The 16,789-nt window shown below is 40.6% G+C and overlaps 1 protein-coding gene across 7 annotated transcripts in view; it reads right to left on the reverse strand.

Annotated features, from left to right (window-relative positions):
* Window positions 1-16,789, reverse strand: part of LOC135103722 (RING1 and YY1-binding protein A-like) — an 82,473-nt gene that overhangs the window by 13,431 nt on the left and 52,253 nt on the right. For 5 of the 7 annotated variants that reach the window (XM_064010354.1, XM_064010353.1, XM_064010358.1 and 2 more), the window contains 2 exons: window positions 7,967-8,092; window positions 7,483-7,560 (listed from right to left, as the gene is read on the reverse strand). In XM_064010354.1, coding sequence (XP_063866424.1) covers window positions 7,483-7,560; window positions 7,967-8,092 — 204 coding nt within the window. The remainder of the gene's footprint in view (window positions 1-7,482; window positions 7,561-7,966; window positions 8,093-16,789) is intronic. The other 2 variants (XM_064010357.1, XM_064010355.1) reach the window with 1 other exon arrangement.

Consider the following 16,789-nt stretch of genomic DNA (forward strand, 5'->3'; position numbering starts at 1 on the left):
TTGTCCCATTCAAATTAATGTAAAAAGAATTAATCTGTTCCAGGTCCCAAAATCATTTTTTTTTTTTTATGGGCTTATGTTGTGCTCTAAACTGAATGAAAATAACCTAAATTATATATAGAATAAAATACAGTAGAAGAAAACATGAAGCACCGTATATTTCGGCATATAAGACAGCACTTGAATCACTGAAAAAAAAGATACAAAAAAGTGGGTCGTCCTATGCATCAAAAACAAAAACAATGACCTTAAAATTTTATGCAAAATACCATTGTAAATAAACACCAACTTCAAAATGATGAGTCATTGAAAGTTCCTGCCATCTTCAGTCTTAAAAACAGTTGTTCTAATATAAACAATTTTTATTGCATTAAAATTTTCTCTCTCTCTCTCTCTCTCTCTCTCTCTCTCTCTCTCTCTCTCTCTCTCTCTCTCTCTCTCTCTCTCTCTCTCTGTGTGTGTGTGTGTGTGTGTGTGTGTGTGTGTGTGTGTTTTTTTTTTTTTTATGTAGGAAGGGCACTGGCCAAGGGCAACAAAAATCTAATAAAAAAATGCCCACTGAAATGCCAGTCCCATAAAAGGGTCAAAGCAGTGGTCAAAAATTGATGGATAAGTGTCTTGAAACCTCCCTCTTGAAGGAATTCAAGTCATAGGAAGGTGGAAATACAGAAGCAGGCAGGGAGTTCCAGAGTTTACCAGAGAAATGGATGAATGATTGAGAATACTGGTTAACTCTTGCGTTAGAGAGGTGGACAGAATAGGGGTGAGAGAAAGAAGAAAGTCTTGTGCAGCCAGGCCGCGGAAGGAGGGGAGGCATGCAGTTAGCAAGATCAGAAGAGCAGTTAGCATGAAAATAGCGGTAGAAGACAGCTAGATATGCAACATTGCGGCGGTGAGAGAGAGGCTTAAGACAGTCAGTTAGAGGAGAGGAGTTGATGAGACGAAAAGCTTTTGATTCCACCCTGTCTAGAAGAGCAGTATGAGTGGAACCCCCCAGACATGTGAAGCATACTCCATACATGGATGGATAAGGCCCTTGTACAGAGTTAGCAGCTGGGGGGGGTGAGAAAAACTGGCGGAGACATCTCAGAACACCTAACTTCATAGAAGCTGTTTTAGCTAGAGATGAGATGTGAAGTTTCCAGTTCAGATTATAAGTAAAGGACAGACTGAGGATGTTCAGTGTAGAAGAGGGGGACAGTTGAGTGTCATTGAAGAAGAGGGGATAGTTGTCTGGAAGGTTGTGTCGAGTTGATAGATGGAGGAATTGAGTTTTTGAGGCATTGAACAATACCAAGTTTGCTCTGCCCCAATCAGAAATTTTAGAAAGATCAGAAGTCAGGCATTCTGTGGCTTCCCTGCATAATATGTTTACCTCCTGAAGGGTTAGACGTCTATGAAAAGACGTGGAAAAGTGCAGGGTGGTATCATCAGCGTAGGAGTGGATAGGACAAGAAGTTTGGTTTAGAAGATCATTAATGAATAATAGGAAGAGAGTGGGTGACAGGACAGAACCCTGAGGAACACCACTGTTAATAGATTTAGGAGAAGAACAGTGACCGTCTACCACAGCAGCAATAGAACGGTCAGAAAGGACACTTGAGATGAAGTTACAGAGAGAAGGATAGAAACCGTAGGAGGGTAGTTTGGAAATCAAAGCTTTGTGCCAGACTCTATCAAAAGCTTTTGATATGTCCAAGGCAACAGCAAAAGTTTCACCAAAATCTCTAAAAGAGGATGACCAAGACTCAGTAAGGAAAGTCAGAAGATCACCAGTAGAGCGGCCTTGACGGAACCCATACTGGCGATGAGATAGAAGGTTGTGAAGTGATAGATGTTTAAGAATCTTCCTGTTGAGGATAGATTCAAAAACTTTAGATAGGCGGGAAATTAAAGCAATAGGACGGTAGTTTGAGGGATTAGAACAGTCACCCTTTTCAGGAACAGGTTGAATGTAGGCAAACTTCCAGCAAGAAGGAAAGGTAGATGTTGACAGACAGAGCTGAAAGAGTTTGACTAGGCAAGGTGCAAGCACGGAGGCACAGTTTCGGAAAACAATAGGAGGGACCCCATCAGGTCCATAAGCCTTCCGAGGGTTTAGGCCAGCGAGGGCATGGAAAACATCATTGCGAAGAATTTTAATAGGTGACATGAAGTAGTCAGAGGGTGGAGGAGACAGAGGAACAAGCCCAGAATCGTCCAAGGTAGAGTTTTTAGCAAAGGTTTGAGCAAAGAGTTCAGCTTTAGAAATAGATGTGATAGCAGTGGTGCCATCTGGTTGAAATAGGGGAGGGAAAGAAGAAGAAGCAAAGTTATTGGAGATATTTTTGGCTAGATGCCAGAAATCACGAGGGGAGTTAGATCTTGAAAGGTTTTGACATTTTCTGTTAATGCAGGAGTTTTTGGCTAGTTGGAGAACAGACTTGGCATGATTCTGGGCAGAAATATAAAGTGCATGAGATTCTGGTGATGGAAGACTTAAGTACCTTTTGTGGGCCACCTCTCTATCATGTATAGCACGAGAACAAGCTGTGTTAAACCAAGGTTTAGAAGGTTTAGGACGAGAAAAAGAGTGAGGAATGTATGCCTCCATGCCAGACACTATCACCTCTGTTATGCGCTCAGCACACAAAGATGGGTCTCTGACACGGAAGCAGTAGTCATTCCAAGGAAAATCAGCAAAATACCTCCTCAGGTCCCCCCAACTAGCAGAGGCAAAATGCCAGAGGCACCTTTGCTTAGGGGGATCCTGAGGAGGGATTGGAGTGATAGGACAAGATAAAGATATGAGATTGTGATCGGAGGAGCCAGACAGAGAAGAAAGGGTGACAGCATAAGCAGAAGGATTAGAGGTCAGGAAAAGGTCAAGAATGTTGGGCGTATCTCCAAGACGGTCAGGAATACGAGTAGGGTGTTGCACCAATTGCTCTAGGTCATGGAGAATAGCAAAGTTGTAGGCTAGTTCACCAGGATGGTCAGTGAAGGGAGAGGAAAGCCAAAGCTGGTGGTGAACATTGAAGTCTCCAAGAATGGAGATCTCTGCAAAAGGGAAGAGGGTCAGAATGTGCTCCACTTTGGAAGTTAAGTAGTCAAAGAATTTCTTATAGTCAGAGGAGTTAGGTGAGAGGTATACAGCAAAGATAAATTTAGCATGAGAGTGACTCTGTAGTCGTAGCCAGATGGTGGAAAACTTGGAAGATTCAAGAGCGTGGGCACGAGAGCAGGTTAAGTCATTGCGCACATAAACGCAGCATTCAGCTTTGGATCGAAAATGAGGATAGAGAAAGTAGGAGGGAACAGAAAAGGGGCTACTGTCAGTTGCCTCAGACACCTGAGTTTCGGTGAGGAAAAGAAGATGAGGTTTAGAAGAGGAGAGGTGGTGTTCTACAGATTGAAAATTAGATCTTAGACCGCGAATGTTGCAGAAGTTAATGAAGAAAAAGTTGAGGGGGGTGTCAAGACACTTAGGGTCGTCGACAGAAAGACAGTCCGACCTGGGGACATTTATGGTCCCCTCCCCAGATGGGGACTCCGAGGCTGGTGTAGGAGTCGCCATGATGATTTAAAAATTTCTGAGTGAAGGGTGTGTGTGTTATTAGGTGCTTGTAAGTTTGTGTGGAGGAAGAGAGTTGTCTTTAGAGGGCAGGCTGTGACTGCCCCCTTGTGTTGTGAGACACAAAGGGAAACGTTCAGTGAGGTCACAGCTGGGTTTAATGATAAGTTCACAACACCCCCTGAACAGTGCTTTAGACCTCACTGGGAGTAATTATCGTTTCGGCAGGTGTCTACTGCCTCCTCCTTGTGTGTGTGTGTGAAAGTAAGAACAATCCTGAGAATTGATAAATAGAATGAGATTGTTAGAGAATGAAAATGGAATGATATGAGTGAGAAAAAGAGTGAGAAAGAATGAAGCAAAAATGACACAATGAATGAACGGGAGAGAAAGTGAGATATCACTTCCTTGTCCCTAATCTCTGACATATAAGGGGGAGGGGAGGTGACAGGAAAGGAGGTTTGACACCAAAGAAAGAAGAAAGAAGAAAAGAACAATGGGAGGAAGGAACATATGGGGAAGGAGAGTACATGGGGCAAGGACGTGAGGAAGGGAGGGAAGGAATGAGGGAGAGATGGAACATGGGAGGGTGGGTGGGATAGATAGAGGGAGGAAGATGGGGAGAAATGAAAGAGAGGGGCAGGGAAAGGAGGGAATGAGGAGGAGGGGAAGGAAAGGGGAAGGAGGTATGCAAGAGGGACTGACCAAGTGGCATCGCTTGATCAAGTGTTTGAATTTGAAATGGAGGACAAAATATGTTTGCCAACCCTATTTGAATTAGTTGTTCAAATTGAAGGACATTCAAATCACAAGGTATTACTGTGTGTGTGTGTGTGTGTGTGTGTGTGTGTGTGTGTGTGTGTGTGTGTGTGTGTGTGTGTGTGTGTGTGTGTGTGTGTGTGTGTGTGTGTGTATATATATATATATATATATATATATATATATATATATATATATATATATATATATATATATATATATATATATATATATAGTTGCGTGCAGAGATGTAAGGCACTATAGAAAGAAGAATGAAGAAGGATGAGAACTAAGAACAAGTGAAGGAGAGAGAGAGAGAGAGAGAGAGAGAGAGAGAGAGAGAGAGAGAGAGAGAGAGAGAGAGAGAGAGAGAGAGAGAGAGAGAGAGAGAGAGAGAGAGAGAGAGAGAGAGAGAGAGAGAGAGAGAGAGAGAGAGAGAGAGTGTCACTTGTATTCCCCACATAATTTTCTTTACTTTTGAGTTGAGGTTTAAATTAGAAGCTGAGGAAAGAAGACTGAAGACTGAAGAGGCTAGGGAAGCCAAGAGGCTTGAGGCCAAGAGGGAAGCCAAGAGGTTTAAGGTCAAGAGGGAGGAGGCTGAGAACAAAATATTTAAGATGAAGATTCAAATAGACGTTAATTCATCTCATGGCTTGAGGAGAGGAGAAGTGAGGGAGGATACAGTCGAAAGCCAGATGGTGAGGAGTTTGAAATCAATATCACAATGAGAAAAAGGTAACTGAGTGGTTTAGGAGATTTGAGAAGAAGGCCTCAGAATCTGATTGGCCTCAGGAGAGATGGGTTGGTCTTGTGGTAAATATGTTAAAAGGCAAGGCTCTTGAACTCTGTGATAGGATGTCAGTGGAGGATTTGGAAGATTATGAGGAATTCAAGGCTGACATCCTTAAAGCCTACAAGCTGCAGCCAGAGGCTTATAGATTGCAGTTCCATGGAGGTAAGAAAAGGCCCAGTGACTCCTATCTAGAATGTGCTTGCTACCTGGAGGAGACATTAAAAAAAGTGGATTGCTAGCAAGTAGGCCAAGAGACACAGCAGCGCAGCAGTTGCTGTGCATAATGTTACTGGGAGGCAAATTGCCCCAGATCAACCTGTATGGTGCCAGAGAATTGGCGCCATGGAAAGCTTTGCTATGACAGAGATGAGGCTTGTATGCCCGCAGAGTTGCGGGAAGCACTAGCGGAGGACCTGCCAGTGTCTGGGGGTAATGAATTTTGTTAGTACACAGTGTCTTCCTCTTTAGTACTTTATAAAAAAAAATGCCACTAAGCTACAACTCTTATAAAAAAAGTAAATCTTTATGGTAAATTACTGCAGAAAACTTAAGTTATCAATTAAAGTACACTAAAAGTATTACCTAACTTATTATTTTCAAATAATTATCCTAGCCTAATCACCAACCATTGTGTGAATGGAAGGTAAAGTATGCGGCAGCACTCCTACCCAAGTGACAGCTTGTCAGCTACTGCTGCACATATCATGTAAAAATGCCTCAAGCAGCAACTCCCTCAGACAACACTCACGAGCAACACGCAACATGAAAATCAAGTTGTGGCAATGCGTTGCACAATGTGATGCCCAGTCTGGATTGGCCTTATGCAAGCTGCTCGAAGACTTCGATTTACACATCCTAGATTACATCATCTCTACAGCAAAATCATCACTGTCTTTACCATTTACATATCCTAGATTACATCATCTCTACCACAAAATCATCAATCTTTACTTTTTTGTCTGAGTAACCTGTCACCCTTCTTTTGGAAATCTTACATTCAATCCTAAACTTATATCCTTCTATATGAACCTGAAATTGATTCTAAGACAACTCGATGGAGAACTCACAATGAAAATCTAAAGCACAGAGAACCTCCTTACATGAGAGGCAGTCCCTTCAAATATCTACCCTTACTGAAGGTATACACTTACTAAACTTACAACAAATGTGATATTTACACAAAAGACTCATGTATTAAACTTTTAACAAAACTAATTCAACAGTCAAGGCAAAAAACAAATAAATAAATAAAAATAAAAATAAATAAAACCAAAATAAATGTACTTGTGATCCTGGAGTACAAAAGTAAGTAAAGGAAAAGTGAGAGAGAGAAAAAGAACAATTGAAAAGAACAGAGTTGCAACAGTTGTCTGCTGTAGAGCAGAGAAATGAATGAGGCTGTAATCAGAAGTATGGCATGCTGGAGTCAGGCTACACAGATACAATCATGGGCAAGATAAACAGGAGTAACTTAATTATTCTTTCATTCTGGATGACATAGGTGTGATGCATGGAGTGTAAGCTTGCTGTGTGAATGTGGGCTAAGTAATAACTAATAATTATGGGATATTTGTATGTAAATGTAGTAACAAATAAAAATCTGGCAAATAGCAATAACTTAATGAGTGCCCTAATCAGGTGGCCTGCTGAAAGGAAGAGAGCATGGCTTCTAGAGATCAGCTTAACCTGCCACAGCTATAGCAGAATGTATTCTCTATATCTCCTGAGGTTTTACCACCTACCAGTGAATTATGATGCTCAAGCTTCAATTGCATACAACCTTAATCTTTCTATATTAGCACTCTAATCTTACCTGCTATTTTCACAATAGACTGAGTGTAATATAAGTTTGTAGTAAATGTAGTAAATTTGTAAATTAAATATAATTGGTAATTTTAAATTTGTGGGGCATTTAGTCCACTCCTTCTCAAACAGCAAAACTCAATTCATTCATCCTGAGTTTCTGGCATCTGGCAAACACTAAGGGGACAAAAATTACATCTGGTGATGTTGGAGATCTTAGTAAGGGTGTTTGTAAAAGCAAAGTTGTGCCATGGCTACCCGCATTTACAAAGAGTGGGACTTGACAAATATTACCATGACATCTTGTAGATGCACTTCTGCACCAATAGCAAGGATGGCTGGGCATGAATAGTATACACAAAAGATACAGATATCTTTTGGAATTTACTTTGCCTTATCCCTGGCTGTTCTTTTCAGTCTAATGACTGGAGTAGTTAAAATGCTAAGCAATGCTTTACTTTTGCCTGCAATTTTTATACCAGGAAACTGGCTGGCAAGCTCCAGTAGCCTTAGGAATGGACTGCTCATCAGACCAATGGAAGAAATTGGTGAGCAGTCTGTCATGTCCACTCACCAGTGAGGGACAGCCTCAGGAGAAGCCAGGACAATGGAGTAGTAGTCACTCCCACACAAATCTTCTGTGACTCTCCAACTGAAGTTGAGAAGAGTGGGCAATGAACATGTGGGTAATTATTATGCCAAGATGGAATTTGTAGGGATGTGGACGCTGACATTCAACCAAGTCATTCATAATCATAAATGTTGGATATGGAGTACACTGAGTGTCTTGTGGCAGTCAAAGTGATGACTGAGGATACAAACCTAGAAACATGGATCTTTGCTCTAGGGTGGCATTTTTTAAATATATCTTTATATCTAGAGTTTCAATATATAATTTATTCATGATGGTAAGGATTATACTTGAACATTTCACAACAAGGATTATAAAAAAAATATTAACAGAGATATAATTTTGTGTAGTTTTCTAGTTCATTTTGAAACTGGCAGTTTATGACTAAAAATAATAATTACCTGTCAGGACATGATACCTCACTCACCTGCCCTTTTGCAGATTACGACCATCCCCTTTACGGTCACGGTCTTTCTTCTCAGCTTTCTTTATTTTAGGTGGTACCACCTGAGCTACTTGTGCTGCTACTAGCTCAGCATTCAGTCGTGGCTTCCTGAAGATACATACACATTTTATGTTTACATCCTTCCACTGTAGGAAAACATGTCCTGGCCACAAAGCCTGTGGCTAGGTTGGCAGAATACCACCACTATATTTTGTACACACTAAAAGGTAAGGAACTGACCATGATACCAGAAACCAATTACCTGTAATTCTATTCCTGCAAAGAAAAATGTAGTCTTGTATCAGTTACCCAATATGCAGGAAATCTCGCCAGGTACTTAGATACCTGGCGATACATGGTAGGATACTTAGGTACTTAGGTAGATACATGTTTATATCTAGGCAGATGTATATCAAATTCACAAGACTGGTTCTCACATTTGCACAGTACAATTGTTTAAGTGGATTGGTTTTGCATATGAGCAGCCTAGCCTCAACTAACCATTATGCTATTCACAAGCTCTTATCCTCAGAAGTATTAGGCCTATCACAAGGAAATTCACATCTTATGATAGCACAACTCTAAATTTTATAAGGCATAGGTCTCATCACTTCTACTGGTTGGAGTAGATAACTTGCAAAATGAGATAGGGTGTCCCACATATGACTTTTTAATAACTATTCAAGCAAAGCTGATGAAACTTGGCATGTCTTAAGGCAGCATCACACAGGGCAAATTTCTCCAACAAGTTGGCCGTCTTTGTTTGTGATACTGTGAACCCAACAAGTTTGGCATCACACAGGAACTGGACTGTTGTGTTGATGCCCTGTCATTCCAACAACAAATCCCCAACCAGCATCTCTTCAGCTACTTTATCTTGCCTTAATTATTCCAAAATTATATGTTATCATATACAAACACATGTTTGTTTTAATGGCTTTCAATTTGATAACATAAATCTTTCACTCCACTTGGCAACACAAAGAGGCTGTGTGGCACTGCCTCCACAGGCTATACCCTGCTGGCCATGGTCAGGTCATTTCATGGTTGAGGTGGCAACAACACAAGCAGGTACAGCCAATACCTCCAACTATAACTCAATTAATTTGTGCTGAGCTTTCACACTCCAGCAAAGCTTAATACGGGCCTCAATCATGATATATTGTTTATCTCCCCAGCTGCAGTTGTCAAATAAGCGCTATAAATAATTTCACACCAAACAATCGAATCAGAATCACACAATTGCATTTAATTATTTATTTATTTTATTTATTTATTATTATTATTTTTTTTTTTTACAATTTATCTCATAAACTACAATAGTTTATATTTGGGTCTCCCAACATGTCTGGCAAATCAACTGTTTTCCATTCTTCCAGCAATTCAACCATTTTCCATTCTTCCCAAAAACAGAAAATGAGCAGCAAGATGCTGCTTGCTACTCATTTTGCCCAAATGCCAACAAAAATGGCCAACTTACTGGGAGAAATTTGCCCTGTGTGATGCTGTGTGTATGTACCTTTCATTTGCTTGTAAATCAATGTCAAATTTGGATTTGTACTGTGCAGACACAAACATCTCAAAGTAACTTGTGAAACACATAACTGATCATGAACTGATCAAGCCCAAATTTAGTGCATAATATAAACCAACAATGCCTTTATGACTAAGCATGTGAAATTTAAATTACAAATGAACATGCACAAATCACACTATGAAATTTTTCAAATATGCACTCAGTTATCAGCAATGTTAATTAATTAACTTTTGTCTTAACAAGAGCAGAGACATATCATTAAACATAGAATTAAATTCTCTATAGACTGCTGCAGAGAAATCAACGTGCATAAACTCCTATGGAACAGTGAGTCAAAGTACTGTGCTTGGTGCCTCTAAATGTCACATGTTTAACAGATACTCCTTTGGGGTATTTTATTTTATATTGTTTATTGTTTTCTTAAACTGAACATGACAAAGTACAGCTCTCAGCCTCCTTTGATCAATAGTAATTTATGATGATACAATGAAAAAAGATTAGATCAGTATTCAACACTTTTCACCCATTAAATATGATCTGAGTGGGACCAGAGATATACCATCAAATGCAAAATTAAGTGTATTGGTTGTGCAACAGACTGTTGCCTTGAGAAAAAACTTTGAATTATAGGGGGCTGAAGTTGGTAAATGTCTCTTGATGTGCTTTCAATTCCTTTATTACTGATGGATAACCATAGTATTTCACAGAGTATTTCATCTGAATGACTTATGAATTATTCTTGTAAATCATAATTGAACTGACAATAAACAAGGCTTCATTTTATCAGTTTTTATGATTTTTATGACTTGTAATGACAAACTGACAAATTGGCACTTTATTACAAGTTGTATTTCAAGCACAATGGGCATGATGTGGGGTGTGGGTGATGATGCCATGCTGCGAGTGATTGACATATGCTGTAGCATATCATCCTTTCCTCTATCTGTATGAATTCAAGTGTGAAGTGATTCCTAAAATTGTGTTACAAGGATCAGATGATAATGAAACTCAATCAGATGGTATCATAAGTGATTCAAATGAAGAATATTTGCCAGAAAATAACTTTGAAGTGATCAGTGACAAGGAAAATGAGTAATAATGCCAAAACACCACTGTCACCACTCCAAGTGTTCCACTCCTTTACATTCGTGGTTTTATTTAATATAATATGCATCTGAACATGTGAAAAAAAATTTATGAATAATCAAATAAGGTTTTAAGGATAAATATAAACACCCCACAAAATCAGAAGTGCAAAAAACAATTCAACGTGGAAGATGGAGGTTAGCACCTACTGAGACTGTGCTATCAGTAATGAGCAACACGCACTTTAATATTTCAACCTCTCCCCACTTACATGTCCCAGCTTACCTTTACCCTCTCCTGAAGAGAATCTGTTACACACACACACACACACACACACACAGTACACTGGATGTGTAGCAATGCTTGTTAATCACCTTTTTTCTAGTAGATATCAGGCTCAAAGCATTACAGTCAAGTACAAAATTTAAGGCACAACAGGACCTGCACCTAAGTTGTAGATAGGGGAGCCACTCAACTTCATAATGTATCATTCAGAAATTCATTAGTAGCCAGCAGGTAGCAGCAGTGAGACGAAGCGCACTGCACATTTCTGTGGTCCAACCCTGTTTGTGTCCAGAGCAAAGGCATAGGTAAGGCAAAGGAGATGACAAATAACAAAATTACAGCTATTACATTCCTGTGTATGGCACATAAAGCTAATAAGAAAATAGCCAATACAATCGGATTGTCACTGCGTAGTGTCCAGCAGTAGACAAAGATGTTTCATGATGCTGGGGGAGCTGACTCACCATTAAAGTCCACAGGGAGGCACAGAAAGACTATTGCACATACTTTGAAGGTCCTGAGGAGACAGATGGATGCTAATCCACGTATAATGGCACCACAGTTAAAAGAAAAGAGCCCTGTTTTACTTGACGTGTCTGTAAGAACAGTATGCTGCCACTTACATGATGAGTGCACCACACCACTCATAAAAAAAAAAAAAATTGTCACCCTTAAGCAGAAGCAGCACAGAGTTGCTTTTTGCCATAAATATCTACAGTGGGATGTGAAGAAGTGGCAACAAGTATTGTGGAGTGATGAAGCCATATTCACTGTCACTGGGAACTGTGATGGCAAAAATTATCACTGGCCTGGCAGTGATTCTTACAACCCAAAGTTCACACAGGGGACTGTTAAGCATCCTGATTCTTTAATGGCCTGGGATGCTTTTGGATATCATGATGTGGGATCATTAGAGATCCCACATCCCATCCTAGGAATGCTATGATGAACACAGACATATTTGGAGCTATTGAATGATCATTTAGAAGACTGTTTTTGAGTGTTGCAAAACAGAAATTTTCATGCAGGACAGTGTACTGTGCCACACCACTAAAGTTATTAAGAAACGGTTTGATTTTGTACAAGGCAAGTGGATTATATAAAGGATTGACCATGGAATTCACTGGATTTATACCCATTTGAGAACATTTGGGTGGTCATGAAACATGAGTTACATAAGTGAGACACGTCATCATTCTCCAAGCTCAAGGCTGCCATCAAAGATATTTGGAACAATATCAACCTATAGTGACTGCAACATCTTGCAGAGTCTGTCTCTAGGTGCTTCCAAGAACATATCAAGAGGAAAAGATGCCCAGTGAAGTAGTAGAGAGTTGGTTTTGTTTATTATGGATGTTCAGTGAGGGAATTAATGTTTTTTTTAATACCATGACCTTATCATGCCTAAGATTTTGTCCTTGACTCTAATTCCTTTCAAGGAATGATATCAAAACATTGCACTCCAACTGTTCATAAATTTGGTTGACTAACAAAAGCTGCATAAATTTCAGGTACCAAATCATTTATCTAGAATCCAGATAACTGAAAATTTCAGAAATCTGTATATCTTTTTACATGGTCAGTTTTTAATGCAGTAGACTTCACAGAAATTCAACAGTTGAGAATGCTTTTTTTTATTTAGTCTTGCTCAATCACACATCAGTTTGGGTTGGACACCCACTGTGGATATTTCTCTTTACAATTATGTGATTATCTGCCCCACTTTATCATAGTTTTCCATACCTAACAGGCCAGCAGAAAGACCATTAGTGTTGTCTATCTCTCTATCTATCTATAAACCTGGCCAGCAATCCCACAAGAGATAGCCTGGACAAAGCACCACACATACACACATACACAGCGTGGTCCTCCTCCCTCACACACACTCAACAGCTACAGCTAGAGAGTATGCAGAAAATGGGCGTGCAGGGTCATCCTTGACCCCTGCCTACACCACCTATGATGAAGCCCTGACCACCCCTAGTCTGTCCAGACTATTCACCAGGCACCAAGAGGCTCTGGAAAAGTTTGCAAGGGGACTGCTGCATCATCCACATCTTAGACACATGCTGCCGCCTGATGCACCTTGCCCGGTCCATGCCACCAGACACCACAACAAGATAACACCCCTAAAGGCGCCACACACAGACCGGTACAGACTCAGCACGATTCCCACCATGGTGCAAGCCATCAATCAATAGTATTTCCCTTCTAAATTAGACTTAGCTTTAGGATAAATGTTAAGTATTTCCCCACCCCCTCTGTACATTTTCAGTTTGTTAACTGCCTAAAGAATAAACCATTTATTATTATTATTATTATTATTATTATTATTATTATTATTATTATTATTATAATTTTATTATTATTATAATTCACACTCTTAGCTTCATCAAACCCTGGTGAAAGGGATATTCTTGTGGACCACCATATATTCTACATCTAAGAAGCTTAGCCATAGCACAGCTAGACACATACTTCCATAGCAAGGCCTGACAGCATACATTAGTTTACCCATGCTCCTTCAAATCAAGATTGTTCCCCACACTGCACCCATTCCAATCCTAGGATCCCAGCAGACGTGGGGTATTTCCTATCAAGTGCTCCACACCAAAACTGGATCCATACACCAGTGGGTTTCACCAAGTGTACCCACAAAACCACATAAGTTTCATGCACCCACCACTGTTGCTTTTCATTAACCTCTATCACACACAATCAATCTTGTTTGTTGCACAGTCCTTCCACAATCATTCAGTGCTCTCTTCACATAGTTCAACCATGGCTTTCTTCTTAACCTTTCACTGAGCACATCTGTTCTCCATTCTCTCCACATCCCCACTGATCTGCCCATCCAGCCAACTCTCTCAAGACACCAGCTCTTTCTTATCTCCTAATTTTTTTTTATTCTATTCCTCCATGTTACTCCACACATACTCTTCAAACACTTTGTTTCCATTACATTAAACCATTTTTTCTCCACTACTTCCATGTCCCATGTTTCAACACCATACAAGACAATGGGCACCACTCATATAACCTTTACATTCATATCCAATATCCTATGTTTAAAGATCCTTCTCAAACTACCTTCACCCTGTACTTCACCTGTCTCAACTCTACCATCCACTGTAACTGTTAATTTCAAATAGTCAGGTCACTGCTAACTTAAAACATATGTGAATTGTATCTAATGTGAGGGGTCAGTTTGCTTCAAAGACAGACTAATGTGGTGAAATTAAAGCTTAACAAGGGAACGGGCTGCAACAAGCCATGGTAAAGTTCATAATGTGGAGTAGGGTAATACTAGTGTTAGGAGAGTAAGCATGGCGCTGCTGCTGCTACCATACACAGTGATGCATGTTTAGTGAGAAGGCGAGGTGCAGCCACTGCTGTTGCTACACAGTGATGTGAGTTTATGGGGGGAGAAGGGCAGGCTGCTGCCACAGTGATGCACAGTGATGAGAGTTTAGTGAGAAGAGGGGTAAGTTGCTGCTGCCATACACATTGAGATAAGTTTAGTGAGAAGGGTGAAATGCAGCAGCTGCCATGCACAGTGATGCGAGTTTAGTGCAAAGGGCAGGCTGCAGTCACTGCTGCCACGATACATGGTGATGCAAGTTTAGTGAGACGAGTGGGCTGCAGTCACTGCTGCCACCATACACAGTGATGCAAGTTTAGTGAGATGAGCGGGCTGCAGCCACTGCTGCCACCATACGCAGTGATGTGAATTTTGAGATGAGGGCGAGCAACACCTGGTGATTCTTGTGGAGTGACTTACAAACTCAGGATTAGTGGGCATAGCTAACTAAGGATGGGGAGACTTTAGAAACTTTCAGCCATACTATATCAATCTACCTCTTCCCCTTTCCTCAGAGTCTTCAAGAGAAGATGCTTCCTGTCAAGGTATTACCAGACACTCTCCTCTGTTTCTCCCTGTGAGAGGGTGTTCATTATTGTGTTGGTACTCATGCAAACTTTGAAAAGTAGAGAATTAATGCATTTTACATATATTGAAATAATGGAAAATATTCTGTGATTCATATTTATATAATATGGGATATGTTGATATACTAGGTTTAGCAGAAAATATCATGCAAGGCCTTCTGTTGGCAGACATGGGGATGTTTTCAAGTGAAGCCCACCAATCCCTAATTTCACTGCAGCCTCATCAGCATTAAGCAATATATTCACTTTACCTACATAGAGTTGGCTCCTCCGATTACAATCTCATATCTTTATCTTGTCCTATCACTCCAATCCCTCCTCAGGATCCCCCTAAGCGAAGGTGCCTCTGGCATTTTGCCTCTGCTAGTTGGGGGGACCTGAGGAGGTATTTTGCTGATTTTCCTTGGAATGACTACTGCTTCCGTGTCAGAGACCCGTCTTTGTGTGCCGAGCGCATAACAGAGGTGATAGTGTCTGGCATGGAGGCATACATTCCTCACTCTTTTTCTCGTCCTAAACCTTCTAAACCTTGGTTTAACACAGCTTGTTCTCGTGCTATACATGATAGAGAGGTGGCCCACAAAAGGTACTTCAGCCTTCCATCACTAGAATCTCATGCACTTTATATTTCTGCCTGGAACCATGCCAAGTCTGTTCCCCAACTAGCCAAAAACTCCTTCATTAACAGAAAATGTCAAAACCTTTCAAGATCTAACTCCCCTCGTGATTTCTGGCATCTAGCCAAAAATATCTCCAATAACTTTGCTTCTTCTTCTTTCCCTCCTCTATTTCAACCAGATGGCACCACTGCTATCACATCTATTTCTAAAGCTGAACTCTTTGCTCAAACCTTTGCTAAAAACTCTACCTTGGACGATTCTGGGCTTGTTCCTCCCTCTCCTCCATCCTCTGACTACTTCATGCCACCTATTAAAATTCTTCGCAATGATGTTTTCCATGCCCTCACTGGCCTAAACCCTCGGAAGGCTTATGGACCTGATGGGGTCCCTCCTATTGTTCTCCGAAACTGTGCCTCCGTGCTTGCACCTTGCCTAGTCAAACTCTCAGCTCTGTCTGTCAACATCTACCTTTCCTTCTTGCTGGAAGTTTGCCTACATTCAACCTGTTCCTAAAAAGGGTGACCGTTTTAATCCCTCAAACTACCGTCCTATTGCTTTAATTTCCTGCCTATCTACAGTTTTTGAATCTATCCTCAACAGAAAGATTCTTAAACATCTTTCACTTCACAACCTTCTATCTGATCACCAGTATGGGTTCCGTCAAGGCCGCTCTACTGGTGATCTCCTGGCTTTCCTTACTGATTCTTGGTCATCCTCTTTTAGAGATTTTGGTGAAACTTTTGCTGTTGCGTTGGACATATCAAAAGCTTTTGATAAAGTCTGGCACAAAGCTTTGATTTCCAAACTACCCTCCTACGGTTTCTATCCTTCTCTCTGTAACTTCATCTCAAGTTTCCTTTCTGACCGTTCTATTGCTGCTGTGGTAGACGGTCACTGTTCTTCTCCTAAATCTATTAACAGTGGTGTTCCTCAGGGTTCTGTCCTGTCACCCACTCTCTTCTTATTATTCATTAATGATCTTCTAAACCAAACTTCTTGTCCTATCCACTCCTACGCTGATGATACCACCCTGCACTTTTCCACGTCTTTTCATAGACGTCCAACCCTTCAGGAGGTAAAAATGTCACGCAGGGAAGCCACAAAACGCCTGACTTCTGATCTTTCTAAAATTTCTGATTGGGGCAGAGCAAATTGGTATTGTTCAATACCTCAAAAACTCAATTCCTCCATCTATCAACTCGACACAACCTTCGAGACAACTATCCCCTCTTCTTCAATGACACTCAACTGTCCCCCTCTTCTACACTGAACATCCTCGGTCTGTCCTTTACTTATAATCTGAACTGGAAACTTCACATTTCATCTCTA

Source organism: Scylla paramamosain, chromosome 9 (genome assembly GCF_035594125.1).
Source record: "Scylla paramamosain isolate STU-SP2022 chromosome 9, ASM3559412v1, whole genome shotgun sequence".
Lineage (NCBI taxonomy): Eukaryota > Metazoa > Arthropoda > Malacostraca > Decapoda > Portunidae > Scylla > Scylla paramamosain.